Source organism: Folsomia candida, unplaced genomic scaffold (assembly GCF_002217175.1).
Source record: "Folsomia candida strain VU population unplaced genomic scaffold, ASM221717v1 Fcan01_Sc001, whole genome shotgun sequence".
NCBI classification, from domain to species: Eukaryota; Metazoa; Arthropoda; class Collembola; order Entomobryomorpha; family Isotomidae; genus Folsomia; species Folsomia candida.
In genome coordinates, this window is record NW_019091193.1 from 23,341,990 (window position 1) to 23,369,823 (window position 27,834).

Below are 27,834 nucleotides of genomic sequence, written 5' to 3' on the forward strand. Positions count from 1 at the left end.
TTTACACTCATACATCTGTGGTTTAATACCCTGCTAAAATATCGGTACCTATGATGATGTTGCAGAGAGTAAATATTGTCTGCTGACGCTAATGTGTGCATCTAGCAACCCGATCATTCTTAGTATTTGCTATGTTTAAATTTAGATTTTTGTATGGTGTCGAGGCACTAATAAAAGTTAATTGCGTGGCATTAATCATGTAGCATTCCTTGAACTTATTTTCAAAGATTTGAGTTTTATGATATGAAAGTGGAGTGAAAGTTGCACTTCTACTTTAGAGCAGTTTCTTACACAATTTATTTATGCACAATAAATATGTAGTTGTACCCCTGGATTGCCCTATAGTCGAGATGAGAGAGAGCAGATCAGAGTTGTTCGTTTGTGTGGGATGGATTAGCAGCAAGATTCAATTTCTCCCCGACCTAATAACCATCTCCGCATACATGTCTTATTGTACCTCAGGTATAATAGTAGCATCAAGATAGATGAATTAAATACGCCTCATTATTCTGAACGATTATGGATTGAGGGTCGCATACTAAGGCCTTAAAATTAGTTCCTTACGCTAATTGAACGAGTACAGTGGTCGTGTGTGTTCAATTGCAAAACCAAATTTGAATACGTACTTACGCTGAGTCTTCGTTGGTTGGCATGGTCCATTATTTTCATCCCTGGTCGATTTATTTCGTAAAATTTTCGACTTGTTAATTACGATGCTAGGATGAAAGCTAAGATCCCCGTTATATTAATTTGCATTCTAACTTTCAGAACGCTATTGCTGAAAAATATGTTGAACAAGGTTAAAACAGAGTCTCCAAATTCGACAAATGGCTATTACGAAATTAATATTTTGCATTTGCAAATATTCATATTAACATTAGTGTATAGCTAATGGTTCTCGCCTGTTAAATAGCAGACCAGATAGCAACGGCAAATATTTATTTATCTGCAAGTGTGAAAAAACCTAATATACATTGTGCACTGATTTAAGTGTATCAGTATTAATTCGGTACTAAAGTTTATAAATTTCATGTATTCTGAATTTAATTTAAAGCATGTATTTTTTCATAAATCATAATTAATGCACATGATTTAAGTTAAGGAACTTTTGATTTTCGTTGATTTATTCCACTTGGAGTCCTCCAGAGTCAATATACACGCGTCTTAAAATGAATAATTCTGGAGTCATCTTTTTTATGACACTTGTAAGCTGGCCCTTTATATCTTTCGATGGGCATAACCTTTGTTCTTTTGCATTACTCAAAAATGTATTTTTTTTCAGGTAATAGTTACTTTTTACTATTTGCATTTACTTAACGTAAAAAACAATCGCGTGTCGTCCCAATCGTCTGCGACACGGTATCCACCCCAAGAGGTGGTAGAAGCCAAACCTGTCGCTGAAAATTGGGAGGTCTCGAAGAATGGCTATTGGGTGGGTCAGGGTGCCGTTAAGGGTCATAATTTTGACGCTCCACTGGCCGAAGGAATGCTAAAATTTTTGCAATCTGAAGGTTGCAAAACCATATTGAAATTGGGGTTAGTTGGAAACTGGAAAATTATGAACTTTCAGATCTAATAATTTTAAAGCGCTCTCTTATCACGAAAATATGTAGGTCTGGGACTGGTGCTTATGCTAGATTCATAAAGAAGCACGACATCCACGTGTCCTGCTATGATGGAAATCCGTCCACCCAAGAAAATACTGAGGGGACTTGCGGCGTCCTAGACTTTAGTAAGGCTCTAGATTTGTCTCCAGCAGAGTGGGTCATTTCACTCGAAGTGGGCGAGCACATTCCTGCCGAGTTCGAATCCGTTTTTATACAAAATATAAAGCAACACGCGAAAAATGGTGTGATCTTGAGTTGGTCTGTCGAAGGACAAGGAGGTAATTTTAAAGTATTGATGAATATATATAGCAATGAAAATGTATAATGTGAACCACTGCTAAATTATTACTTCAAGGAGTTGGACATGTGAACAACAGAAACAATGACTACATTCGTAGCTTGTTTCATCAAAGTGGATATGCTTCAGATTACAGAGCGGAGGTCACACTGAGAAAAGTAGCAACTTTACCTTGGTTTAAAAATACGTTAATGGTTTTCAAGAAAAAGTAAACATTTTTTACGAATAAATTTTATGAAAAGATTTGTTTATTCTAAACTTATTTTTGGTGGTCTATATTTTCTATGTAGAAATTTAGCATGTAACACTCCGTGATTGCCTGTCAAACCGGACTTTTAAGATTTTGGAACAAGGGTTCCACGTAATTGTGCTTCTCCCTTTTTTGAACCGGGTTGTCTAAGTTGTCGCAAGTTTTCGTAGTCTTGATATGGATGGGGTGCAAAAACCTAAATCTGAATTAAAATATTTATACCAACATGATTAGAACAGGAAAGCCTTGACTTCATTTATGCATATAAATATTAGTTCTTTTCACTTACAATGGAAGTCTTCCAGTGTTTGCTCCCCGATATTGACCAAATTAGTGTCAATCAATCACAAATTGAATTAATATTAGCAAAAGATAAGATCTGCAAATACTCAGGTTTAGCGGAGATATTTGCATCGAAATAGTAAAAAAATGCGCCCTAAAGTTGACAAAGTTTACACGTTCCAAATTTACTTGTTTTCTCCTCTCCGGATGGAAATATATCTGCCACACCTGAGCATTGGCAGATCGTCTCTTTTACAAATTCTATATTTAATTAAACTTGGATCGATTGACACTAATTTGGCCAACATCGAAGAGTATTCGCTGGGACACCTCAATTGTTAGTTTTTGTATTTAATTCTTATACGTTCCTATTGCTGGATATGAAAATATTCTAATCTAAGATTGTTGAAGCATCAAAGTTACAATGACTACTAATAAATATTCATTTCACTTTATGCTTTTTTTGTGCATTGAACCATGACGCATTGTTTCCTTTCACCTTGGCTATGATCCGAACCATGTTCATGGTCTGTGGTGTACAGAAAGTCATTTATCCGTGGAATGACTCACCTCATGTTCAACGTATTTATTCTATAATTTATTTGAATCGTTGTGCAATTTGACGTCAATTTCCATATACTTGTGTTTACGTGTCAACAGTTACGTGCCCTAAAGTAGCATTCGTATCGGCTTCATCACGTCGTATCTCATTTTGCATGGCGACAGATACATACATGTAGTGCAAAAGGGTTACTAATTGCTAATGCTCAATACTCGTCCACAAGAGGAGAACCAAATAAGATAAGATAAGTGCATGCATTTTCAACATGTTGACACAGTATCCGGGAGATAAAGATAACAAAAAACTTGCAATTTTGGTTATTTCTCTCTCTCCATGTAACCCAAAGTGGAAATTGGTTTCTCTTGAGCAAAGTAATTTCTTACGTAGGAGACAAAAGGCCTTGATTCAAGGCCTTTATTAGAATATTACGGAGTGATAAAAAACACTGGTTGACAAACAAATATTTAAAAATGTTTCCTTCTTGCAAAACATTACTTGTCTGGGTTTATTGTTTTGAGTGTGTCATCCACCTAGTTGAATCTTCCTTGTCCCCACAACCAGGTCATATATATCAAGAAGTAGATCTCATTCCGGGCGTGGTCAATACGGCTTACGAATTAAGCGTCGTCAATGGAACACATTCAGCCGTGCAGTTCCTCCTTTCGAGCGACGACATTGATTTTTCGGTATATGTACACAAAATAAGTAAAATCATAGTTTTAAACGGAAGTAGATATGCATCCTGTCCAGTAGAAAAAAAATAAGTTCTTACTTTTGATGAACAGCGCGACCAACTCCGACTTTTAGTTGAGCTCCGCGACAAAATCTACCCGCCGGAAGTGTGCCCCTTGTTACTGACAGTATCTCAAGGGAAGCATGTTTCATCTTTCGATCTCCCGCACAACTTCACTTCTAAAGAATCGTCCATTCAACCGTAAATATTTAATTTTAAATATACGTCTATATAAATAATCATCTTCCCTTATACGAGCTTTGTATACTTCTAACACAAACCCAACGCTCATTTATAATTATTTTAAATAGATCAACTTACCATATCTGGGCAAAAACTATTTGCATTGATGTCGACCGGATACCAACTGCAGAACCTTTTCGAAACAAAGTGCAGATATCATTCGTTGCTTCAACATGCTCTTCACACTCCGTTCAGTTTCGAGTAATTCTCTATCACTATCGTGCCAGCTTAAGTTTGCGTCTGGACGGTGAGTCAACAAACCTTCTCGTTGCGCCAACAACGTCGACATTTTTCCGGTATGATTGGAACGAAGATGGAAACGCGGCGGACACGATTATCATAAAATTAGAAGCAGAACAAGATCGTGATCGTTGTGACGAGGAGAAGTGCAATTGCATGACGGCCAGTGTACAAAGTTTGAGTGTACTAATTGATGAACATTAAAGGGGAATGAGTTAAGGAGGAATAATTTGTGTGATTTAATGTCTTTGCTTTATTTAGTGTCCTGTATATGATGAAGTGTCCACAATGAGACATTCAGGGTACTGGCAAACATTTTCTTCAACGGCTGGTATTACCGTGGAGGTACATTTTTCAAGTTTTTGTCAAATTTCTCAGTTCAATTCACTTTCCCTTTGATATACTTCTCGCCTTTTAGCGGAAAGAATTACCTTCCGGTTTTTTTCTCATCCTTGTCACTGAGTTTGAGGATGCTGTCTGTAGAAATAAAGATGGCTACGATTCAGACCAGCCTAGAGGCGTAGATCCTACAGCAATCACTCGATATGATAAAAGTCTTCAGAAACAAAAACAAACTATCCCCAGTGGACTCGCCAGAGAAAAAAGTGTGTCAATCCGAGTGCAGAAAATGTTGTCTTACTCGGAATATGTATGGCCCACATTTTTCCCATTAATTATCTACGTCGTCGTAATTCTAATAACTTTCGTAGTTTACATTTGGTTTCACAGAGAAAAGTAATAAAACATTTATATCCATATTATTTTAACATTAACAATGTAATAATTAATATATTACTCTTTAAATTTGTAGTGTACGACGTTACGTGACTTCAAACAAGCGTCCCGTGGTCAAGTCGTTTCTCCGTTCGGAAAAATACATTTGTTCCTCCTCGCACGAAGTGGATGGTTGGAAACGAGAAAAACTCGAGAGCAAATCATCCCGCTATTTATGGCTTCTAATTACCGTGGCCATTTTTTACTGCATACCGGTTTTCCAACTAATCATCAATTACCTCGGGGTAACGAATTAAAATTGAAAGGAAAACTTCTCTAAACGAATTAACTAATGTCAATGAATTCCTTTCTGGTGATTCTAGATCGTGTACAGGACAGGAGAACAGGACATTTGTTACTGTACTTCACTATAATTATAATACGTGTAATTTTTACGATACTAAAATGTATATTCATGTTAGATAATAATCTATGTTCACTTCCACTCAACAAAATCATGGACTTTAACCATATCTACTCAAACATTGGTAACTATTGAAACCTTATGCAAAGTATGGACGCACATAAGTAAAAAAACTGATATTTTTCAGGATACCTGATTTTTGGTGTATTATTCATCGTTTTCACTCTCATCCGACAAAGGACAATGGAGGGGAGGCGAGGCTTCTTTGTTTTTCAGATTAAACCAGTGTGTTGTTCTTTATTAGATACGCTGCCCAGGAGGGTGGAGTACGGTACTTTTGATCAATACGGTAAGTGTATGATAAGCATGCAGGATAAGATGAAACAAATAACACAACACAGATGACGGAATGCCCATCTTCATTATTTCCAGGCATATTTTATTCCATGGGATTTGCATTGTTCATGGAAGGCTTTCTCTCGGCAAGCTACCATATATGTCCAAATAAGGTGATCAATATACTAAATCAATTAATATTTCTCATATTTTGTCGTCTAATATTTAACTGTAATTAATTCAGGCAAATTTTCAATATGGTATGATAATATTTAATTTTTACCAGGCCTTATTTCAATACAATTACTATTATCTGTGCATGTTTAATTGACTAATTCATTGTACAGATACATCCTTCATGTATGCAATGGCAGTCCTCAGCTACGTTAAAATCTACCAGTTTCGACACTTTCTTTACATGAATGAGTAATAGTAAACTGAGTTTATTTATAATTTTGGCATTTATATAAAATTTTAATGAAGTAAATAATATGTATTTGACAGGCTGATGGCGTTCCTTCTTCTCGCTCTGGTCCTGACCTGCACCGTGTTTGGTCTTTTCTCAACCAGCTTGGCGTATAAAATACTTCTTTCACTCGTTCATCTTGGGCTCGTAATAGCCTTCCAGTTTTTTCTTCTCTTCATCTCAAGAGATCGAGGTACAGAATGTGCCATGTCAGAGTATCATGAATTTCATTATAAAATTACTACACTTACATTCTGCGCTAAAAATTAGTTCCCAAACCAACTGTTGATTGTAGCATTTTAAAATTAAACAGATTCACAATGGGAAGAAGTTCCGACATGGAAACAGGCTTGGAACGTGCTTTTAGAACTTCTCGGAATCCAAACCAACAATGATCGTCCAAATCTCCTCCTAAAACACCACCCAAATAAATCTTTACTTATTTGGAGTGTGGCTTGGAATATTCTTCTCGTTATAAACTCTTGGACCTTGGTGTACGGAACTAATTTTGCCACTCAAGTTCTGTACATTCTACTAGCGAATTTAGCGTTGTACGTAGTTTACTACTGCATCATGAAGGTTAGTAACCGATTATTTCAGCAGTGACCAAGTACTGAGAGAAAAATATTACTCAATAATAATAACGCTGCAGGTAATTCATGGAGAATTTGAAGGTTTCTTCAGTCATGGTATACGCAATCCAACTTTAGGATGTTGGATTTACGGATTTATTTCACTTTTATTCTGGATCCCTGGTCTGTACTTTTTCATGAACCCGCTAAGCACATGGGAATTGTCGCCAGCTAGTTCGAGGGAGATTAACGAATCGTGCAACCTGCTTCATTTTTATGATAACCATGACATGTATGTACATGCATATGTACAACTATCGTGCCCTACCTCCTCGTACCGTCGTCATACCTCGATGACCTCTTAGTTATTTAGGGTGAGTCTGAGCTAGATATTTCAATCAGAGGACACATTGCTCAATATTCACCGTAAGTAAACGAGGTGGTGCATTGAGGTATGAAGTCGGTAGACGGGGTTAGACGATAACTGTGTATATGCTAAATGGATAACCATTTTTGATACAGTTGGCACTTGCTGTCTGCGCCGGCCCTCTTTTTTTCGTTTATGGTAAACGTTTCCATTAAAGATATACTAATAATTATACATGTTTATATTTTTGGGCTGGTATTGCAGATGTTTCTCACCATTGATGACGGATTAATAGGACGCCATCATGAATCGATACCAGTATTCTGAGAAGACATATGTAGTCCATTCATAGCAGGATACAAATAATACATAGATATATTCACACACCCGGTTAAGAATACTCATAAATATTTAATATTTATCACAAATAGTAGACACAAAAATTATGAATGAACATGAAAAATAAATTAAACGTATGTTTTGCGAGGATAAGTGTTTAAAAGACGCCTTTGATGTGCATCGTCACAAATTACATGTAACCCAAATTTTCTTTCGAAAATTTTGCAGTTTTCAGATTTTATGCATTCATAGTTGCATAGTTTCTCATTAATTTTCCCATGTTACAACTAAAATTGAAGGTCACTGTGGTTAGTGTACATAAATATGTACATGCATGTTAAACTTGAGTGAGCCATTGGTTTATGTCCATGAACGTGGTGACGAGTGACGATGACATTGACATTTATCTCACCACATCTGTCCTCGTTTTGTTATCACTCATATGAACATTGCATTAAGATTTTCACTCTGCCATTTTAATTAGTTATTTTTCTATTTCGTCGTCCATTAATTTTTTGAAGAACGAGTTATATAAAGTTTTCTCGACATTTCACAATGTCATGCCTTACACAACCCCTTTGTAAAGTCTCTATTGGTGGGCTTGAGCTAGTCAAAGACTTGATTAAAAAAGCTCATCATGAGTTTGACATTGTTTACGACGTATATTTGGCAAACCATTTACCGCATGGATTGTACACAATTTTGTCACTCGGAGGTATTACATCGGATTTGATTTGTCATTTAAGTGTAATTTTGCCTTGTAATACAAAAATAATCTATTTATGCACGTGAAAGGATCGCTGGAGAGGATACAAGAATATTATGACCATTACGTGAAACGATTGGAACCTTTGAGACCAGCAAAGTTTCAAATCACAAATTGGGAAAGTCATATTGGCGACAAGACGTATGAGAAGCGAAACAATTTAAAATTGACTTTGTTGTTTCTATTAAATGCTCAAATTTTAGAGTGTATCCAGAGTTCTTACAATTTTTCGACCAGGAAATAAAAGAAAATGGTTTGGAAGCAACTTTTTCACAGTATTTCCCGAAACTTATGGGATTCTCGCTGGGTGCAGCATTGCACCCACTGATTCACATTGGCTACGGAATGGAGTACACTGATCCTTGGGTTTTAGCGGAAGGTAAATTAATTAATTTTTCAATTACGTAATTCTCTTGCATTGTCGACATAAATAAATAATTTGCATCCTCTCGAATTCAGGACTCTCGTACGCATGTACATATCCACTTCAAGGCAGTTCAATAATTCTTGGCATTGATCAAGAAACTCAGAAACCAATAAAGTCTGCAACAGGTACCCTTATTAAAAAAAGATTTGCAAATAGATCTATTTTTAAAAAGATGTGAATTTTTTTATCATTTAAACTTTTCAGTTCTGGATCTTATTAACCAAGTAGGTGAACTTGACTTGCCAGTGTTGACGGATGAAATTGGTAATTTTCACTACAAGACAGAATATCTGCTCAAAAACTGTGGAGAAACATTTAGGAATTTGATATTAAGGTGTGAATACATAGTTACACTAAAAGTTTGCTTTAAATTAAACTGGTAATTGATAATGCAATAAATAGTTGTATTTATTTATTAGTTGGGAACTTCCATTATCTAACGAATCGCTTGAAATTAAACTGAATGAATTGACCGAGGCCTCGATTCTGGGTGCCTTTGCGACACATCCAGATAAAATTGACTTCTTTTTGGTACATGGCGTTACTGGGAATCATGCCATACGAACGGTATTCAGGCATTTAGATGAGAAACATCAAAGGAATCTCCTACGAATAAATTTGCTTGGACTGTTGACGGATTATGTGGTGCAAAAGAGGCCTCAAATAGATATCGATTATGTTCGGAAATACCATCAGAAAGCAAAAGTGGAAAAGGTAAATATGTATTTATTACCTATTTGTATAAGTTTCAACATAACTTAACTAATTAGAACTAAACTTCATTAATACATCAAAAATTAGGAAAATCAAGAAATTTCGTGGAATAATCTGATCACAAAAGCAGTCGAACGGGACGAGGAACATATTGCGAAAGTTGTTCGAAGCGTCATTTTTTACATGGAAAATGTCCCCGTCTCGGAAAGATCACGACTCTTTACAGATGACTTTTGCAAGTGGTGTGTTTTTAAAGCCATCGATATCCTGAAAGATACTAATGATTTCATATTCCATTGACTTGCAAATAAGTTTGTATGTCTAAAAGAAGGCGAAATCAGAAATTTCTGATAAAAATTGATTAGCCATGCGATAAAGTAATAAATGAATTTCTGTACGTTTATATTTTTACATTCGATGGTTTACTTTATTTATTGTCTAAGCTCGTGCAGAGGTATCGTATAACAAAAAAAAACATTTTCTGAACATGTGAAGTTTTAAGATTGTAATTGGTACGAGACATTATAATTTTCACTACGTGAGTAGCCCAAATTTTCATAACGTTTAAAAATGTAAGCCCCACCCAAGGCTGAGAAACAAATTAGAATAAGTTCAGCCAGAAAAATGAGAGTAACTGCCCACATTGGAAAACTGGTATTGTTGGTTGAAATTGTGTCTGAAACTTGATTCGCACATGGAGAAGTTGCACCATCCGATGACATGGGAACTGTCGGCGGTGATGACGAGGTCACTTGAAGACTTGGCTGCTTATCGCAAAGTCGAATGGAATTAGTGGTAACTGGCGTGGGCAAGGTTGAAGACATAAATTTTTCCAAATAGTAATCCACGGACTCTTGGTCGCCTATCTGGATGGTGTATGAATTCCGTTTCTGTTGACAATTTGGGGCTTCATAGAGAATGACACATTGATCGTATGTCCGTATTGAGGCAGCTCGCTGTGTTAAATTATAGCAACCCCCACCGGTCAAGTTTACGTGACGTGCGTTTCCTAAGTAGAACGTAAAAGATGTGCATATTTACATATATTCAGCATATATTTATACAAGTACATATATAATTCAGCAAGGCAGAATTTCTAAACCAAAATAGCATCGAGTAAGGTCAAGTGTACGTTTGTAAGTATAAAGTTTACTTTTTGAGATTCTGTTTTTAAAAATTTTAGGATACACATACAAGATATGACCATTTAAAATAACGAAGCACAAGTAGAGTCTAAATATCCTGGCTAGTGGCTGAGTATTTTAAACTAATAGTTTGAAATTGTACATATGTATGTGTTATCAGTACCATAGAATCCAGGGTGGTCGTAAAGACTAACAAAATTCCTTCCAGGATGTGTTTCTACGTTCGAGTTCACTTCAGGTATAGTTTTGTTACAGTGAACACCACATTTGGCAATTGCTGTGGCATACACAGCGATATCGTTCCCAGCTATTCCCCAAAACCAGAGGTCATGAAGGTATGGGTATCCTGGTCGGAATTGGGTAAAATTTCCACCACAAGACGGGTCATCATGAAGCTCGATGCAAGAAGATTCGTCTCCGGATATTTTGATGGATGCTTTTGTCGACACTGGACCAGACGACGATATTGGAAAGCATCGATCTCCCTCAACTTTTAGAGTCATTTCATCTCCTGCAGGATTTATCGGAAGCAACATTTACGCATACATTCATATTTACATACGTATGCACATACAAATCAATACAAATACTGTTTCGGTGCTAAATTTTTGAGCAAAAAAAAAATAAGTACCAGTAAAGTCTTCATCCTCATAGATTGTCACGGTCACAGGCCGACTTGGGGAGTCTCCTTGCCAATTGCGAGGATCACACTTGTCAAAGCACGGTCCGACTGATTTGACCTGAACATGCTCGTCGTCCACATGCAAATCCCCATCCCATCGATGCTTATTAAATTTGCTGAGTTCTGTGAGCAGTCTGCCTGCCTGGTATCGGATAAGTCGGCCCTCAGAAGTTGTGCAGCCTTTCTCAGAGTAAATGTTGAAACAGTTTCCGTTGGTTTCTATTTCCATTATTTTATCATGCTCATCAAACTCCGCCAGATTTGGATTGCAGTTTGTAATGTTATAAACATGTCCTCCTGAAAACAGACATTCGAAACTTAATATGGTTCATATGAACACTAAAAAACATAAAACAGGCAAAGGTAAAATAAAATTTAAAGCAAAACCATATCAGTGGATTTACCAGATGATAATTCACTTCGCCTTCGAATCTCAATTGTGTGGTACGGTCTAGTTGTCCCAATTGTACTGGTGAAGATTATAAGTAACCACAAGAGTATAAAACTTGGATAACAGTTCATTTTAATCGTATGCGTGTAATCCAGGATAAAATAAAGATACAAACTGTCGTAAATTAATTGCTAGTTTTTAAACGTTCAAAAGAATCTAAAATTTAAAATTTGTCAAAAGTATTTTAGGAAATTTATAACCAATGCGACGGTTAAGACGGTTTAGACAATTTTAATTTGATTTTCCATGCACGGCCATTTATATATTTGCGAATGTGACAGCCTTGCGTCGTCAATCTTTCCTGATAAGATGTAGTTTCTCAATCGTACTTGCCAAATCAACAGCAGAAATTAAGTGTGAAAAATATTGGAGAATTATCGAGAAGTCACATTATACAGTAACGAGAAATCTTTCATTTACATACCAATAAAAGTACATATATCTTAGTGTATATATATCAACTTGGTGATTCATGCCTGTGAGATCTAAATACAAAGAAGCTCGTATCCAATCCACATTAGTTTAATATTAACTTTTTACTTGTTCACATTTGTTTGATTTGTGACTCAGGGCATATTTTAAATCAAGATAAGAATTATGGAAATATTATTTAATATATATACGTGCTGCGTACGTACAAATGCTTAGGATTAGTACTTGGACAATAATGCGTTGGATATGTAATTTGAGACTTGTAGGATTGAAATAAATATGTATGTGTCATTTAACCAAAGTCAGTGCAGACTGTGTTGACCAAGGGATGATGTAGTGGATAAAAAACTTGTGAACTGGATTTGAATTCCTTTTATTCGAGGGTAGCGATTACAATTTGTAATGGAATTGTTATTTCCCTTACCATGTTCTGTAGCTTATGTATAAAGTTACATTTCTTCATACCCAGATCTACATATGTACATATGTATATATAGATACATGCGTAAATTACGTATGTATATGTGCATACATATATGTACGCTCGGTTCCATGATTGTTTGCATTCATTGATACAAATAATACGCAAAGAAATGTAATGGCATTGTAAGATAAATAAAAGAGTGAAACAAGTGATTTTAAAAATAAAAGATACAACGTTTGACGTTCGGCTCGGAGCGCAAATATGTATGCATGGCATTTCGGCCATCTATTTTTGCATCTGAAATGTTCTTGACCGAACCTGATAAAACATGATTTACATGCAAACATACAATTTGCAGAGATATATGTGCCTTCGTCCACAAATTTATATCAGTAGTTACTAACACCCGATTTAAAATTCTTCATGTATAAGAAAGGTCGATCATTTTTCAAACAATTTTATTTTTGGTTCTGGTATATGAAAGGTAAATACGAACTTTAATTTTTTCAACTGCCAGAATTAGTGATCGTTTCATGTAAGAAAAAAAATTAATTAAAAATTGTTTCGCATATACTATTTTTTGTAAGTGACAAACTTCTTTTGTAATATCTATCCATGTTTAATTGTGCAGCTGGAAAGGTTCATCCATGCGAAATTGTGGCATGTTCTTCATCAGTGAAATTAAAAGTGACACGTTATAGTTAATTCAAGCGGATTGAGACTATTTATTTCGCTATATAAAATTGCATTTTCACTATAAAATTACAAATAACTAAAATCAAATTGTGATAAATCCTTGTAAAAAAAGGCACTACCATTTTGCGACGACAAAAGATCTAAGTGTTCATTTTCCATTCCATTCGTGCCGTCGCCACCATTGTTATGTTGATGAGCATGATTATTTGATGAGCTTGCGTAGATAATATTTGATGAGTTAGACCCATACTGGGAGGTCTGTTCCATATAATTAATAGCATTATTGTCATGATGACTGAGAGAAAGAGTTGGGGTCGTTGATTGGGGTGCTACCGTCTGATCATTCCATTGTTGAAACTGTGGTTGCTGCTGCTGTTGTTGTTGTTGGGGTTCATAGTTGTAATGGACATTATTCGTCACCGCAGATGAGGCTGTGATGATTCCCCTCGACAATGTAAAATGCTGAAAACCTCCATGACCATTAGATAATTCTCCATCAACACTCTCCATCTCAATCTGCGTGTTATGCGGTGGTGGTGGGGGGAGCACTCCACCAGATGACGATTGCAACTCGTTGATCGGGAAGTTTTGCAAACTGGCCCCATTCGAACTAATGATGTCCGGTCTCGACTGCTTGTGGTAAACAATCACATTTTGCATCTGGACAGGGGTTTTGACAATCACATTGGTCCCAGCATTTTGTGATTCGGGAGGAGGAGGAGCATAATTAGGCAAAACCATTATTGTCGGCCTTGGTCCAGGACTCATAATAATTTTCCGATCAAGCGTTTCCACACCAGCATTTGACGCCATGTGTGACACGATGACCGAAGCTGTTGCTGCTCCCGTGGTTGGTGGAGGTAAAAGATTAATCTCACTAACTTCTGGAGCTGGAGTTGCGGGCACCTTCTTTACACGTTTTCTCGCCTTTTTTATAACATTCGACACGGGTTGAGACTCTGGTTGCGGTTGTGGAGGTGCGGTATTATTGCTACTACTGTTCCCGTTTTTATTGATCTTTTGCGTTTTATTGTTCAAATCTTGCGTGTTCCCATTATTTCCAATTAAACCTTCATTGAGTCCACTTTCACCGTTATTATTGTTGAGAAACAAGTATTTGTGCACATTTTTGACATGTTTCCTCCGATTTGACCGGTCGCGGAACTGCTTGTGACAGATGTCACATTTATATGGCATTTCGTTGGAATGGAGAAGCTGTGAAAAATAAAATAAGGCATCAATAACTTCTCGTCATCACAACGTTAATACGGTTATAAAACTACATTGGAATATACCCTTACCATGTGATTTTTTAAGCTCTCTTTATAAATGAAGGATTTTTCACACTCTGCACATGTGTACTTTTTCTCTTTTGAGTGTACACGCTGATGGGCTTTAAGGTTATTCTTAAAAAGGAAGCTTCTGCCACACTCGTCGCATTTGAAATTTCCTTGCCCCTGTGATTTCTCCTTTTTATTTTTCTTGGATGATGACGAAGAAGACAAAGAAGAAGAAATAGTTGAAGGTAGATCTGCAGAAGCTGGTCTGACTTCGGAGAGCTTAGAGTTTGACGAGGATGGAATCGTTGTCGTAGTCGCCTCCTCCTCCTCCTTGTCTGGGTGCTTCCTCTTCATATGGGTGCGCAGATTAACACGCTTCGAGAACCCAGTGGGACAATGGGGACAAGGAAATCGTTTGGGAAGATCCAAATGACCTTTCATATGTTGAGCGAGGTTTGTCTTTTGCTTGAATTTTTGACCACACGTTGGGCAATCGAATGTAATGATGGGGGTGGTGTTGTGGGAGCAAAGGTGTGAGTCAAGGCTTCCTCTGAAAAGCATACATAAAACATAAAAAATTGTGGTGATAATTATTTGTCTGAATTCTCAAAAATATTCCAAATAGTTCGCAAGAGTTCACTATTAAATTTGCACGTGGAAACAATTAATTCTTCAACTGACTATAATACGGGTATGCATACCCCATAGGTATACCTTTAAGCTCTACATGTACATATCTGCAAACTTGCAATATATGTTTAGTCTAGTTTGTAAACGAAACCGGATATCCCATCAAGCACATTTCCAACATTCCGTTAATAATATTGTACTTAAATTGCAAGTCAGCAGCAGCTGAACAGCGACAATTCTTAATTACGATTGTTTACGCAATTCTTATGTATGTAAAATCCTCATGAAAAGCAAACATATTTCACAAACAATGTTAGTCTCACTCATGACACGCAATGAATAAATAAAAATAATGGTAATAACATTTAAACAACTTGAGTAATCATTTTCATCTTTGGTTATCCCCACAAAATATACTTTTAATTTCTACGAACGAAGAAAATAAATGGTCATGCCAACAAAAATGAAACGACGTGCAAACAATCAATGTTTGTAATATGTAAAGCATAGAAAACAGGGGGAATCCCCACGAGAGGAATTAGGGTCCTTTGGCTCCTTATAATGATTAATTAATATGCAAGTGTCGCTGAAGCAGCCACGTGGCCCTGATTTACTCGTCGTTACATTAATAACCATTGTTAAAAGAATTTTGTGGGGGATCATTGTTCACGCAATGTCTAAGGGCTTTTCATCATTAGCAATCTCCTTTAGCAATCTACTCCTTTTGATGGTGTTGACCCAAGAAGTTCAGCGACAAGTGTCTGACCTTGTTCACTTTTAATCCCTCCTTCGCTTGAGCCAAAACCTAACCCAACAACTTATTAGCTGCTCCTCGTTACTCCCGTCGTCACAAGCGGACGTAAAAATCATGACGGGACTAAATATCCAATCCCAATACTGATTGCCGAAACGATCAGGCAGATTATTACATGGATTAAATTGCTTTCTCTTCGCAGACTCGACCACGCTTAAGAATATATTTCTTCTTTATCATCAACCACACCCACTTGAAAAAAACTCCATGGATGGACCACTAGCAGACTAGCCAACCAAGCCAAACCACGTGTGCGTTCATTTCATTTCGTCTCGCACAATAATATCACCACCACCAAAGCAAGGCACAACTGTAAACTTGATTTGATTGATAAAAAACTTGTTGTAATTGGAAACAGGTCTTTGGCCAGAGAGTGTGATGATGACGCACGAGGATCGAGTTATACTACGTCTTGTCTTCCGCTCAAGCACACGGTATTTAACCCCATTTCCACCCTTCTAATAGCTCTTATATAACCATCATATACTGACCATCCACACCCACCCATCCGTCCTACACCTCATACATTCATCCCATTCACTCACTTCCAAGTCAATATAATCACTGAAAACTGGACAAATTTTCTTAGATCAACATATTAAGATTGTTGGAATTTGTGCTAATTTAACCTCATGAAAATTGTACTTCCTCTCGATTCTTCTTTACACCTGCATCATTAATCCCTCGTGCATTATCTTATTTTTTGCACATTTGTTAATTTATTATCCACCCTGTCTGGTTGTTTATCTGATCATGCTACTTGCACTAATTAGCAAAGAAAAAGAATGTATTGTATTGCTGCTACAAAATATGATGCATTTGGGGATGTTTTAGCTTTTTGTATACGATAATAACGACCCTTGTTTCCGGCAAAGGAATTGCTTCTCCTACATACTCTTCTAATTCTTTTATAATAATAATAAAAATAACGGAACTCAATCAGTGAAACGTTCTTAATACTCACGCTACTACAAAGTACAGATTTATTGAAAATTATATAGAGTTCTCGTAAAATCTTATTCGACTCGCTCATACAAAACGCACTTATCTCTTTATAGCTTTTTAAATTAGATTAAGTTTCATTCATAAAGGGCGAAGCTAAGCTGCTTGACATCATATATTACTCTGTAGTGAGTGTAGTCTAACTAGGTTCAACCCACATCGCAATTTAATAATGAATGAAAACTTGTGATAATAAAATTGCAAATCAAATAACCAAATCCAAGGATTTCTTGGAATATCATCATCGACTTTTCGCAGATAATCTGTACAGACACAAGACATTGAATCGCACAAACAACACAACTGAATGGATGTATTTGAGTGACTGTCATAATAATCAGTAATTGCATTAACCTTGAGAGAGCTATAGCTGATGAACAATTGATTTAGCTTAGTTGACGAAGACGATGAACGCAGAACGACGATAAAACTTGTTGAATGAATATATGTGTCTGCACTGTCTGGTTCGTTGTTTTGTTGAAAAGGCGACGACGACGATTTTTGAATGAGTGAAGCAAGTTTATGTCTGGTTGGTTTGTGCCTATACGTGTGACCCCCTTTCCCTGCCATGGCAGGGCACTATATAACTCACCAAAAACCTACCAACAATAAGATTGTAACCATTATCATGCCATTACATTAAGACAAAAACTCTCCCTTTGACTACTTTAGATAAAGATTGAGATCTAGTCTGCAAAGCCAAAGCCAAGGATTCTTTCCTCGTGAGTCATCCGGCTTCATCAGAACCTAACTTAACAGTATGTATACAATATACGCCTTTTTTCCTAGCCGCATACACATGGCGTTGTTTCCCAAAGTTTGAGACGCTGATTATTACAATTTCATCCCGATTTGATTTTTTTTCAAGATATTTATGACTTACCTGTATGAAAAGGAAGCTCCGCATATTTCGCACACGAATCTCGATATTTTTTCATGCACTCGTTGCATATGAGCTGTTGCCATCTTTTCGTTGACGAATGTTTTCTTGCACAAGGAGCATGGGACGCGAGGAGAAGGAGGAATACTAGGAATTGTGGGTGGTGGAGGAGGTTTGGGTGTGACGATTTCTTTGCTTTGATTTTTCGTAATAACTCCGACAGATACTTTTGGTTGCTGATCCTGCTGGATTTGTAGAAGAATCGGGGCCTTATTGTTAATATTCATGCTGTTAATCGTCGATATTATTCCCCCTCCACCATTGGGATGACTACTACGCTGACCAGGGGGAAGAGCGGTCGTCAAGTATGTCGTTCCTGTCGACGTAGGGCAGGAGATGACATAATTATTATTGGGATGAGTATCATAATTATTGCCGAATAAATGCTGTTGCGGCTGCTGCTGCTGCTTATTCTCCTCTTGAGTTTGGTGATGGTGTTGATCCATTTCGGAATTAAATGCGGAATTACTAAATGCACTGTGTTGATGATGATGATGCAGCTGGGGTTGCTGCTGGGGGTGAGATCCATGACTGAGATACTGGGTGTGGTGCTGCTGGATGACGGGGACACATGATGGTTCCATCTTAACGGGAGGATTGTGATGGTCAACGTTACTATGGCTGTTGCTCAAGTTGGCATCGTGTCGCCCCCCTTCGTCACATTGACATTCCCTACTATGCCCCTCGTTGGGGTGGAGATGGGTGAATAGATCGGCGAATTTAATGGTTTGAAATGCATTTTTTGGATGACCACAACGGCCACAAGTGTTGTTCCGATGATCCATCATCAAGTTCATAATTTTTTAACCGTGGTCGTGATGATGCGATGAGGATGGAGTGACCTCCTCCTTGTCCACCGCCTATTGAGAGAGGAGAAATCATCATGTAATTCATGTAACGACAATAAACGTGTTTGTTTGTGATGTCATCGCTTTGGTTATTCTATCTGAAAGCAAGCGAAGCATGGGCGAGACGACTGTGGATGGAAAAATACGACGCAATAAGTGAAAGGGTCAAGATTGCGAGGCTCGTGGTGTCGCACTAGCTCAGCAGGTCCACACTCTCGTCGACTGCACAAAAAATTACTTCCTACAGTTCCTACCAACGAAATGATTGTCTATATCGTACTAATCTAATGAAATTTTGATATCGTCATGAAATCCATTCGACTACTGCTAACCTTCTAAGACTAAAATATTTGAAGACATTCTCCAGAAGAAAAAAAACTAATGTACTTTGGCATTCTACTAATTGCACCCTATAATTTACATGCACTTCCCGCAAGCATCCATAATTTATATGCACCACATTCTTATTCGCCAAGATTGTCATAACTTTCGTCTTACCTGCCACAACGGGCACCTTGTCTGATTCATCCGTCCATTTACAAGTTTACTATCGCTTTTATAAATACACTTTTTCACCCCCTGCTTTATTTAGTTTCACAATTTTTACATAAAAACGAATACAATACTTCACACATAAGCTTACAGAGAAGTTTCCATTAAAAAATTATGAATCAAAGTGTGTGTGTGTCACAAAAATAAAACGTTTGCAATAACCAGTGTTATTGCTATTCTTTCGACTAAAATAAAAAGACGAAAAAACGAGACGACTGAGCGAGTCGTGGTTCGTATTTGGTGAATGAAGTTGAATTGCAAGGAGTAGAAAAAGAGACGACTCACACAGAAGACTTGATCCCCTCACTTCAACCGCAACAAACCAACCACACATTTCTGCACACAAAAAGACGTAGGCAACCCTTGGCTTCTTGCACTTTTTGCGTGGCGTTCCGCGGTTATTTTATTACATGTGTACATTTCGACTATTGCAATAATGCACTTGGTATCAGCGACGAACGAAACTTGCTTCTCAACCCAACCGATGCAACTAACTATCATGAAACTACATATCATAACCACCCCTTTTTACGGTTGTTATCGTAATTCCCCATGTGTGGCTGGTCCCATTTCCTTGCGATAATGTGGCAAGGTGAGATTTATATCGTTTTTTTTGCGTTAGGATTACCACAATTGCTGTTCACGCCTCTAAATTTGTAACTATGTAGGAACACAATTATACTTGCTAAAGATGATCTGAATCAGATCATTCTCCACTGGACATGAATCGGTGAATCTTCTCTAACACGCACTTTTGCACCCCATTAAAACAGACTCATATAGCGATGTTAAGATAAACGCATACGTAACATAATAACGTATGTAGTAATGTAACTATACGCCCAGTTTATAGTTCATGTCAATCATGTCATCAATTATGTCATGCTCCCAATCCGATTTTTCCCCATCAAAAATATCCCCACGACAATTAAAAATTTCAACCAGGGAGCATGTCATGATGATGTTGTAAACTATAAACGGAGCTTAAGATAACATTACTACGTTGCATTACGTCTTACGTTTGTGTTACCTTTAAATGCTGTACGCCAGTGAATTTTATACCTAATTTGTCGTATGTAAGTTTTTTCATAAAGTAGACATTCAAGGGATGTTCATTCCCTATGCATATATGACAGTCATAGCAATTTTAATTATAAATGTTGACGTTTAAAATTCATTTTATTGTTTTTATATTTGAATATTTGGCATGCATTTTTCTTTTTACAATTGAAGGATTAAAAGATTTTCTACCCTTTCTACTACATAGTCCTACCGCATATTAATGAACTTTTTATTCCATTAAGACTGCCACCTCGTATGAAGGGGGGATTGTTCTGAGGACAATAACTCTTCATTCCGTTCGTCAGCAGGGTTGCGCATTCCCAGTGCTACAGAATAAATGGGGGGGTCAGAAGGTGCCACTTGCTCTGCGACAATTAAAACCAATATTAAACCAGTCGCCCCATATTTCAACGACGTAACTTCACTCACGATATATTTACTAATACTTACCAACAGGGTATGGATAACAGTAGCATCGCTCTGGCAATTGAAACGGCCACGCATCTCGGCTACTGTTACCTTCCGAATCGTCCAAACTGACCGAGGGGTCTGGTCGAACCCACCTTGGCTCAATCTCCTCTGTACTTTCTGTGCCAGTTGTTTCAAGTCTTCTCAAATGCCTTGTCGCCACGACCATGATGTGCATCTCGCACAGAAAGATGGGAATTAGCAGCACGGCGATGAAATAGGAGAATAAACCCGCTAACAGGATTATGTGGAAAATAAGGAGGCAGACCAGTCGCAGGGTGAAAACCATTCGTTTACTGCTCTGGATTTCTTGTCGTCGAATATTTTCCTGTAAAAATATCGAGGAACAAGTACTCATGGAGTCTGAAACAGAGATCAATTGTATACTGTAATTGTCCTACCGTAATGAGAACGTTCGGCATTGTTCAACAAATTTGCATTCGAACCCGAAACAAACCAACGTGGTGTATATTTTCGGTTTCGCTTTCTATCTTATGTATGTATATATGTAAAGCAAAATATTGCATTTATGTGTCCAAATCAATCAGGTACAATATTTATGTATTTCAGGTGCAATATTTCAGGTACGATCTTTTATGTCTTCAGGTAGCAGAAAGGTAACACAAAAATCAGGTACGAGTAGAAATTAGGATAGTTTATTCATAAAATAAGAAATTTTGTAGAAAAATAAACTTGACGCAAAAATGGACCTGTGGCAATGTGGGGTTCTGAATCTTGTTGATTGAAAGGTATGATTGTGTGCCCTTTGTCTTCGTGATTCGAGTTCGAATGAAGAAAGAAGGTGAAGTGCAACCTCCTAAGTACGAGGAGAAAAGAGAAAATGGATGAGAGCTTTCCGGATCACGCATATTCCTCCCATATCTTCCGCAAATTCAACAAGTGTGTGTCTTTACTTTGATCTGTCCTGCTGAGCAAGAATCTTTCTAGATGTTTGAAAATTCTTGAATTTGTCGGAACACATTCTCCTTGCAGAAAGATCCACCTACAGTGCAGACTTCATTTAGCCCGATTCTGGGTCAAATTGTAATGCAAATTCGAAGGTGCAGGTTATGTCTATGTTATAGTTTTCTCGGCACAAGTTGCCATATCACCTGACGTAATATACATAATCATCATCAACTGCCACATTTGACATTTATCCAGCATGAAAAATTTCAGTTCTTTAGACTAATAATTAGTCAATAATTGGGAAGAGCAGTGTGGGTCACCCTGCTACCAAAAAATTTCCTTCATATTCATAAATCTAAAATACGCTTGCACCTTGATGTCAAGTTTTGACCATTTCCAACCGATTTACAAAATCAGTGTGAGTCACCCCCTCGGGTATTTGAGGTTGATAATTTTTCGAAATTCGACGTCACCATAGTTGCTCGAAGTATCTAATTAATTACCAACCTCCATTCCAAATTTCAGCTCGATTAGATGATTTTCAAAAATCGGTATAGGTCACTACATAGTAATTTTAATTCATATTTTTCTATTAGAAGCCCTTAACAACTTTTACCAAATTTCAGCTTTCTACCACAATTTTGAAATTTTGGTGCGTAATACCTCACCCACCTACGTGACCCCACCGGTCAACCACTGGACCGATTTCGCCCATCTTCGAACTCGTTTGCTAACTTTGTCCAATATGCATATGGTCAAAAATTTAAGTTGGCTATATCATGTTCGCAGATGGACAGGTGGACGGACGGACATAACTTCCATAAGTCCTGCCTCAGACTAAAAAGCACTTTCTTATTTCACCTTGTCAGGAGGTTCAAATCAATTTCAACCAAATCTTCTTATTCAAATTCAATGTTTCATCAAAAGAAAAGAGTTCATTGAGGGAAAGGTCACAGTTTAGCACCATTTCCGACAGAAATACCTACCTCAATCCTCAACTTCGTTCTTTTTTCGAGAATTAAAAGTGTGCTCAGATTAGGACGACTTTAGTAGCTTGTTCAGAAGATTGTGTGTGGGCTTATGTTGACACTAGAGTTACCACTGTGGTTTCCTCCATTTGCAATAACTGGAGATTTTTTGTTCCTGGATACCTATCATGCAAGTTTATAGGTTGTTAAGAGAACAAGACATGAACATTCACCAAAAATAATCAGATCATCACCCCACTTCCACTTCTCACTTTCCTCTCTCTTGAATTCAAAATCTAATAACGAATTGAAGGACCTTTTTGTCACATAGTCCGTACAAATGCATCAATTTGGCCCCCTTACATCTATTCCTTTACTCGTATCGCTTTTTCATCGAACAGAATCTGATCCACAGATAAAATGAGAAATGGGAAGATATATATGTAAGGCTTCACTTGCCCTGACAACGCCTGGTTGTTAGAATCAAAGGTTGGACATTTTTTGGAGGGGGAATGAAAAATAAATATTATCAAAGTATGTATGTACATACACGATCAGATATGTCTCCAAAGCAACACAAGTTGCAAGGATTTAATTCATTTAATTTATTACGGTTCGATTCGTCCTCAAATTTCAAATATGGTTCCTGTTCCTTCTTCAAAAACCCGATATTGTCACGTATTTTATTTTATGATTGAGGTTATATGTTTGCACACTTCAAATATTGCATTGAGGTGTTTGCACATATACTTACGTATCTCCTAACATTATTATTATTGACCCTCTTGAGTCCAACAACGGAATAAATTTTCACTTTCACATTCGTCCTCACTCACGCCCAACTTGGATCGAGAAAGCAAGCGGTGGCTGGACAATAATAATTTTAGAAGATAATATGTAGCAATTGGCCGTAATTCTGGATCATGCAATGTACCTCAAATATCAATTATTTCTCCTCAGATTATTACCAGTTTTTGAACAAATTGCAATTATATGAAAATATACACCATATATCAGGCTTGGCCATTTCTAAACTCGTGAAAAACATTTTTCCACGCTCTTATAACCTTACTTATTAACCAACTTTAGCACCTGGTTACATATGTAAACCACATGCATATATGTAGCTATAATTAACTATCTACATATATCTTGCAAAAGGAACTTAAAATTGGTCAAATCATTCTTCAATTATACTTGTATAAATATATAGGACAATCCCAATGAGACGAAATTATATTGTATCCAATTTGTGCTAAATGCTTATATATACGTATGTATATTGTCCGTAAAAAATAATTAAATCGCTTCATTTGCATACTAGCAGTCAAATAATAGGCAAACACTTGAGCAATGCATATGTATACATGCATATTAATTGATACACATAGGTATTGGAACCAGGTCCAGGTTCTCAATTTTACTATTTTATTGGAGTTAAAATAATGTATGCATACATTTGTAACTAAACGAAATATAAAAAAGCATGCTCATCGAAAAGGTTCATCATATCGTGGTAGATATCCGTCTGTCCTAAAACGATTTACTAGTGCATATGCATGTACACTATGTCTTAATCTTAATGTGCCAATAATAAATAGCTTCCTTTTCTATTGATACATAAAGTTAATATCCAGTTCCGTGTCCAGATTTTGTATGCAGTTGGACGGATTTGATATATTTTCTCAAATTTCATCAGGTAGGTTCTATTTCACCTTCAGAAACCAGTTCACGCCTGTAACTTAACATCCAGGTTATTCATTCCTGCGCAATTATTATATGCTCACGAACGCGGAAGGGCGTAACGTCTGGACGATCTTCTGGGCTGGACTTTCGTGGAACAAGTGTCTCAAAAGGCTCAATCAGCACTGCCATGTAGCCAAGTGTCATCAGTTATCTGGTGGCAGTATACATCGATAGCTGCATTGCATTGTAGTGGGAATTTAGTTTTGGCTGTGTTTCTCGTTCTGTGTAATTAAATACCAGCTTCACTTTTTAATTCCCATTTTTAAGTCAATCACAATGTCTTGCTCAATTAAATTTATACACAATTGCAGTTTTAGTATTTTGAAATTTTTTCTCATAATATTCTTAGCTGCTAGTGTGTGGTCGCAAGAATTTGGACAACATGGTATGCAAGCCGTTTATTTTTATTTACTTACTACTCGTTCTGTTCATCCATCCAACAAAGAAATGTGATTGTAAAATGTCAAGTTTATGATTTGACTGATAGTTGCTGGTGCAGACAACACTTTTTCCTTTGAATGTATACGGATTGGTCTCGTCTATCAAAAGGACGAAACAACATCATGCGTCTGTACCTCAGTGCTGTCTGCAAAATGCAGCAATCGTGTTAGCGTTCCTAGTCCAAGAAGTTTAATTGTCCAACCAAATCCACCAGCCAGCCAGGCTTATCAGCCAACGAAACATGGTAATATTTAAGCTCCTAATGTACATAAATATTTATTTTTACGGCACATGCAAATTAGTACCAACAGCAAAGCTAATAATCTGTGATAATGATACTTAAAAATCAGGATATCCACACCCCTTGGATCCACTTAGTCCCGATGAAATTACTAAAACACGGGACATACTTGCACAATCAATAAGTCCAGAGCGTTTCTCGAAATTAAAATTTAATATAATAAACTTGAATGAGCCCTTGAAATCTGATTTGCTCCCATACTTTCTCGCCAATTCTGACCCTCCAAGAAATGCTGTGGCCAGAAAAGCTTTCGCCATTCTTGTCGAAGAAGGGACTGGAGTCCTATACGAAGCCGTCGTTCACCTCGATTTGGGTAAATAATTTATAGGAAAATGATAACATGGTAGAAACATAAAATTTTGTTTTATCCCGTATTATTCACTTTTCAAGGGGTCGTGGAAAGCATTGTAAGAGCCCCAACAGGCTCAAAACCTCTTGCCACAGTAGATGCAGCTCAAGTAATTAACGACGTCGTCAAGGCAGATCTTCGTGTTCAAGAGAGATGTCGTATGTTAGGGTATCCCGACATGAATCTTGTCGTCGCCGAGGGAATGGTTTTGCATAATTTAGGTGTGGGAGATAGTTACGGAAACCTGACGCGACCTTATCAAGTATTTATGTATGGGCGTAAGTTTCCAACGGATAATTATTATGGTGAGCACTTTCCTCTTACACAAGTATTATAAAGAAGATTGGCCGAATGGATTTAGCACTAGATAAGCAGATTAGTTGGACCGATAGAACTTGTTTTTTTTTCTTAGCGCATCCCTTTGATTTTTTGGTAATTATGGATGAAGCCCACCATCAAGTCATTGATATTAAGGATCTTCCAACACATGATCATCATGATTTTGGGTCGAATAAAGATGGGAATTTTGTCCCTGAGACAAGTTCAAATTATGACTCCAACACGAGAATAAAAGGAGACAAGCCTGTTGATATCGTAATGCCAGAAGGGGCAAGCTATGTCGTGAAAGGGAATCAAATTTCTTGGCAGAAGTTCAACCTAAGAATTGGGTAAGAAAAATAAAACTCATTCCTATTCCTTCCATTCTATGTACATTAAGTTTAATGAATGAATTACTAGGTTCAATCCTCGAGAAGGCCTCGTCTTGCACAACGTCGGGTATAACGACAAGGGTCAATATCGTCCGATTATGTACCGCGCTTCCTTGTCTGAAGTTGCAACTTATTACGCTGATCCTAGGCCATCTTTCCACAGGAAATATGTATGTACATTATAGCAATTTAACTTTGAAATCAGTATCGTTTTATCATACAATTTCTCAGGGAAACATTTCTTTAAATTGTGAACTGTTTATAAAAACAACAGGCATACGATGAGGGGAACATAGGCTTCGGGTTTGCCACCACTCCCCTCATAGACCAACAGGATTGCTTGGGTTCCACCCACTTTATCGACGTGACAACGAACAATTCCACTGGTCACCCGATCACGGTCCCTCGGGGGATTTGCATTTTCGAAGATGATGCCGGAATTTTGTGGAAGCATGCCCCCAATCGATACACCACTGAGGGCAACATTGTTGTCCGGTCACATCGACTAAACATTATGACTTCTGCAAATTTTGGCAACTATGACTACATAATCACTTGGAGCTTCCATCAAGACGCCAGCATCAGTTTGAAAACGCAACTGACTGGAATTGTTAGTACCAACATGCTATCCGTTAATGCGACGCCTGGTGGATTTGGCACCGTCGTCGCTCCTCAGGTAGACATCATACTCAAATTTGGTATTTGTGGTCAAATGGTTGGTATTTAGGATGATGAAGTACATCTACAAGCCATCTACTCTACATATCTTCATAATTTCACATCTCTAGGTTGATGCTCAATTCCACCAACACATATTTGCCGTCCGCCTCGATGTGGAGGTGGATGGTACGAGTAATTCTGTCCACAGCATGGAAGCGGCCCCTCTGAAGGCGCCCTCGGGGTCACCATCGCATCCCCTCGGCAACGGGTTTACCACAATTCGTCACGACTATAAAACCCAGTCGGAAGGGTGTTCGAGAATAAACCCCTTCACGGGTAGAAGTTGGGTGGTCACGAATCACGGGAAGATCCACCCCTACACAAAATCGCCTGTGGGGTGGAAAGTGATGCCCGTCGTTGATCCCGTTATCATGATGAAAAAAGAGAGTCCAATTTATGCCCAAATGGGTTTCTTGGATTGTGACATGTGGATAACCAAATATGAAGAAGGCCAACTCCACGCAGGGGGTTTTTATCTCAATAACTCTGGACTTCCAGAGTGGGGAATAAACAATGAGGTCTCAATACAAAATACAGACGTCGTTCTTTGGCACATGTTTTCACCTGTGCACATCCCGAGAGTCGAAGGTACTGATACCATTGTGTTAAACCGTATTTATTATGATATTGTTAATATTAATTAATGTTTCAACTTTCTAGATTATCCAGTCATGCCCGTCGAGGGTCGAGAGCTGTGGATTAAACCGTACAACTTTTTCACGCAAAATCCTGCACTTGATTGATGACAAATGCTACAATTAATTTGTCATTGAGGAGTCAAAGGCAGATATATAGTACACATCACTTGGTATTCTAAATGGTTCCTATTTTATGTGTTATTGCATTATTTTATTTTTTTAATTTAGAAACGATTAAAAATTATGTCAATGCTTCGAATAATTTCAATTTTATGCCTGATTGAAA

General features: G+C 37.4%; 7 protein-coding genes across 7 annotated transcripts; 4 read left to right on the forward strand and 3 right to left on the reverse strand.

Moving 5' to 3' along the window:
• Positions 1-1,002: 1,002 nt before the first annotated feature.
• Positions 1,003-2,888, forward strand: LOC110863504. Its single transcript, XM_022112838.2, has 5 exons — positions 1,003-1,205; positions 1,283-1,536; positions 1,614-1,885; positions 1,963-2,113; positions 2,196-2,888. Exons 1-5 carry the CDS (start codon positions 1,170-1,172, stop codon positions 2,218-2,220), a joined length of 738 nt encoding a protein of 245 aa, XP_021968530.1. The 5' UTR covers positions 1,003-1,169; the 3' UTR covers positions 2,221-2,888.
• A 236-nt stretch (positions 2,889-3,124) lies between these two features.
• Positions 3,125-7,586, forward strand: LOC110858473 (SID1 transmembrane family member 1). The gene is made up of 17 exons (XM_022107273.2): positions 3,125-3,685; positions 3,785-3,933; positions 4,044-4,398; positions 4,477-4,560; positions 4,634-4,950; positions 5,027-5,234; positions 5,313-5,349; positions 5,412-5,477; positions 5,541-5,702; positions 5,786-5,862; positions 5,934-5,949; positions 6,037-6,115; positions 6,194-6,348; positions 6,469-6,734; positions 6,808-7,019; positions 7,250-7,292; positions 7,359-7,586. The coding sequence occupies exons 1-17, from the start codon at positions 3,470-3,472 to the stop codon at positions 7,419-7,421; spliced, it is 2,505 nt and encodes an 834-aa protein (XP_021962965.1). The 5' UTR covers positions 3,125-3,469; the 3' UTR covers positions 7,422-7,586.
• A 210-nt stretch (positions 7,587-7,796) lies between these two features.
• On the forward strand, positions 7,797-9,751 carry LOC110863429 (oxidoreductase ptaJ). The gene is made up of 7 exons (XM_022112736.2): positions 7,797-8,148; positions 8,229-8,340; positions 8,403-8,578; positions 8,659-8,751; positions 8,831-8,960; positions 9,046-9,340; positions 9,428-9,751. Exons 1-7 carry the CDS (start codon positions 7,989-7,991, stop codon positions 9,638-9,640), a joined length of 1,179 nt encoding a protein of 392 aa, XP_021968428.1. The 5' UTR covers positions 7,797-7,988; the 3' UTR covers positions 9,641-9,751.
• On the reverse strand, positions 9,740-13,044 carry LOC110863427. The gene is made up of 4 exons (XM_022112735.2): positions 11,572-13,044; positions 11,117-11,464; positions 10,649-10,996; positions 9,740-10,349 (listed from the first exon to the last, which is right to left on the reverse strand). Exons 1-4 carry the CDS (start codon positions 11,687-11,689, stop codon positions 9,838-9,840), a joined length of 1,326 nt encoding a protein of 441 aa, XP_021968427.1. The 5' UTR covers positions 11,690-13,044; the 3' UTR covers positions 9,740-9,837.
• A 131-nt stretch (positions 13,045-13,175) lies between these two features.
• LOC110862693 (zinc finger protein 652-B) lies at positions 13,176-19,500 on the reverse strand. Its single transcript, XM_022111906.2, has 4 exons — positions 19,183-19,500; positions 17,780-18,696; positions 14,472-15,000; positions 13,176-14,385 (listed from the first exon to the last, which is right to left on the reverse strand). The coding sequence occupies exons 2-4, from the start codon at positions 18,631-18,633 to the stop codon at positions 13,237-13,239; spliced, it is 2,532 nt and encodes an 843-aa protein (XP_021967598.1). The 5' UTR covers positions 18,634-18,696; positions 19,183-19,500; the 3' UTR covers positions 13,176-13,236.
• Positions 19,501-20,351: 851 nt separating this feature from the next.
• On the reverse strand, positions 20,352-24,312 carry LOC118434370. The gene is made up of 3 exons (XM_035847703.1): positions 21,168-24,312; positions 20,749-21,094; positions 20,352-20,663 (listed from the first exon to the last, which is right to left on the reverse strand). Exons 1-3 carry the CDS (start codon positions 21,186-21,188, stop codon positions 20,536-20,538), a joined length of 495 nt encoding a protein of 164 aa, XP_035703596.1. The 5' UTR covers positions 21,189-24,312; the 3' UTR covers positions 20,352-20,535.
• A 227-nt stretch (positions 24,313-24,539) lies between these two features.
• LOC110842576 (copper amine oxidase 1) lies at positions 24,540-27,810 on the forward strand. The gene is made up of 9 exons (XM_022088353.2): positions 24,540-24,774; positions 24,877-25,074; positions 25,181-25,444; positions 25,522-25,785; positions 25,893-26,148; positions 26,219-26,360; positions 26,465-26,866; positions 26,979-27,498; positions 27,571-27,810. The coding sequence occupies exons 1-9, from the start codon at positions 24,666-24,668 to the stop codon at positions 27,651-27,653; spliced, it is 2,238 nt and encodes a 745-aa protein (XP_021944045.1). The 5' UTR covers positions 24,540-24,665; the 3' UTR covers positions 27,654-27,810.
• Positions 27,811-27,834: the final 24 nt, after the last annotated feature.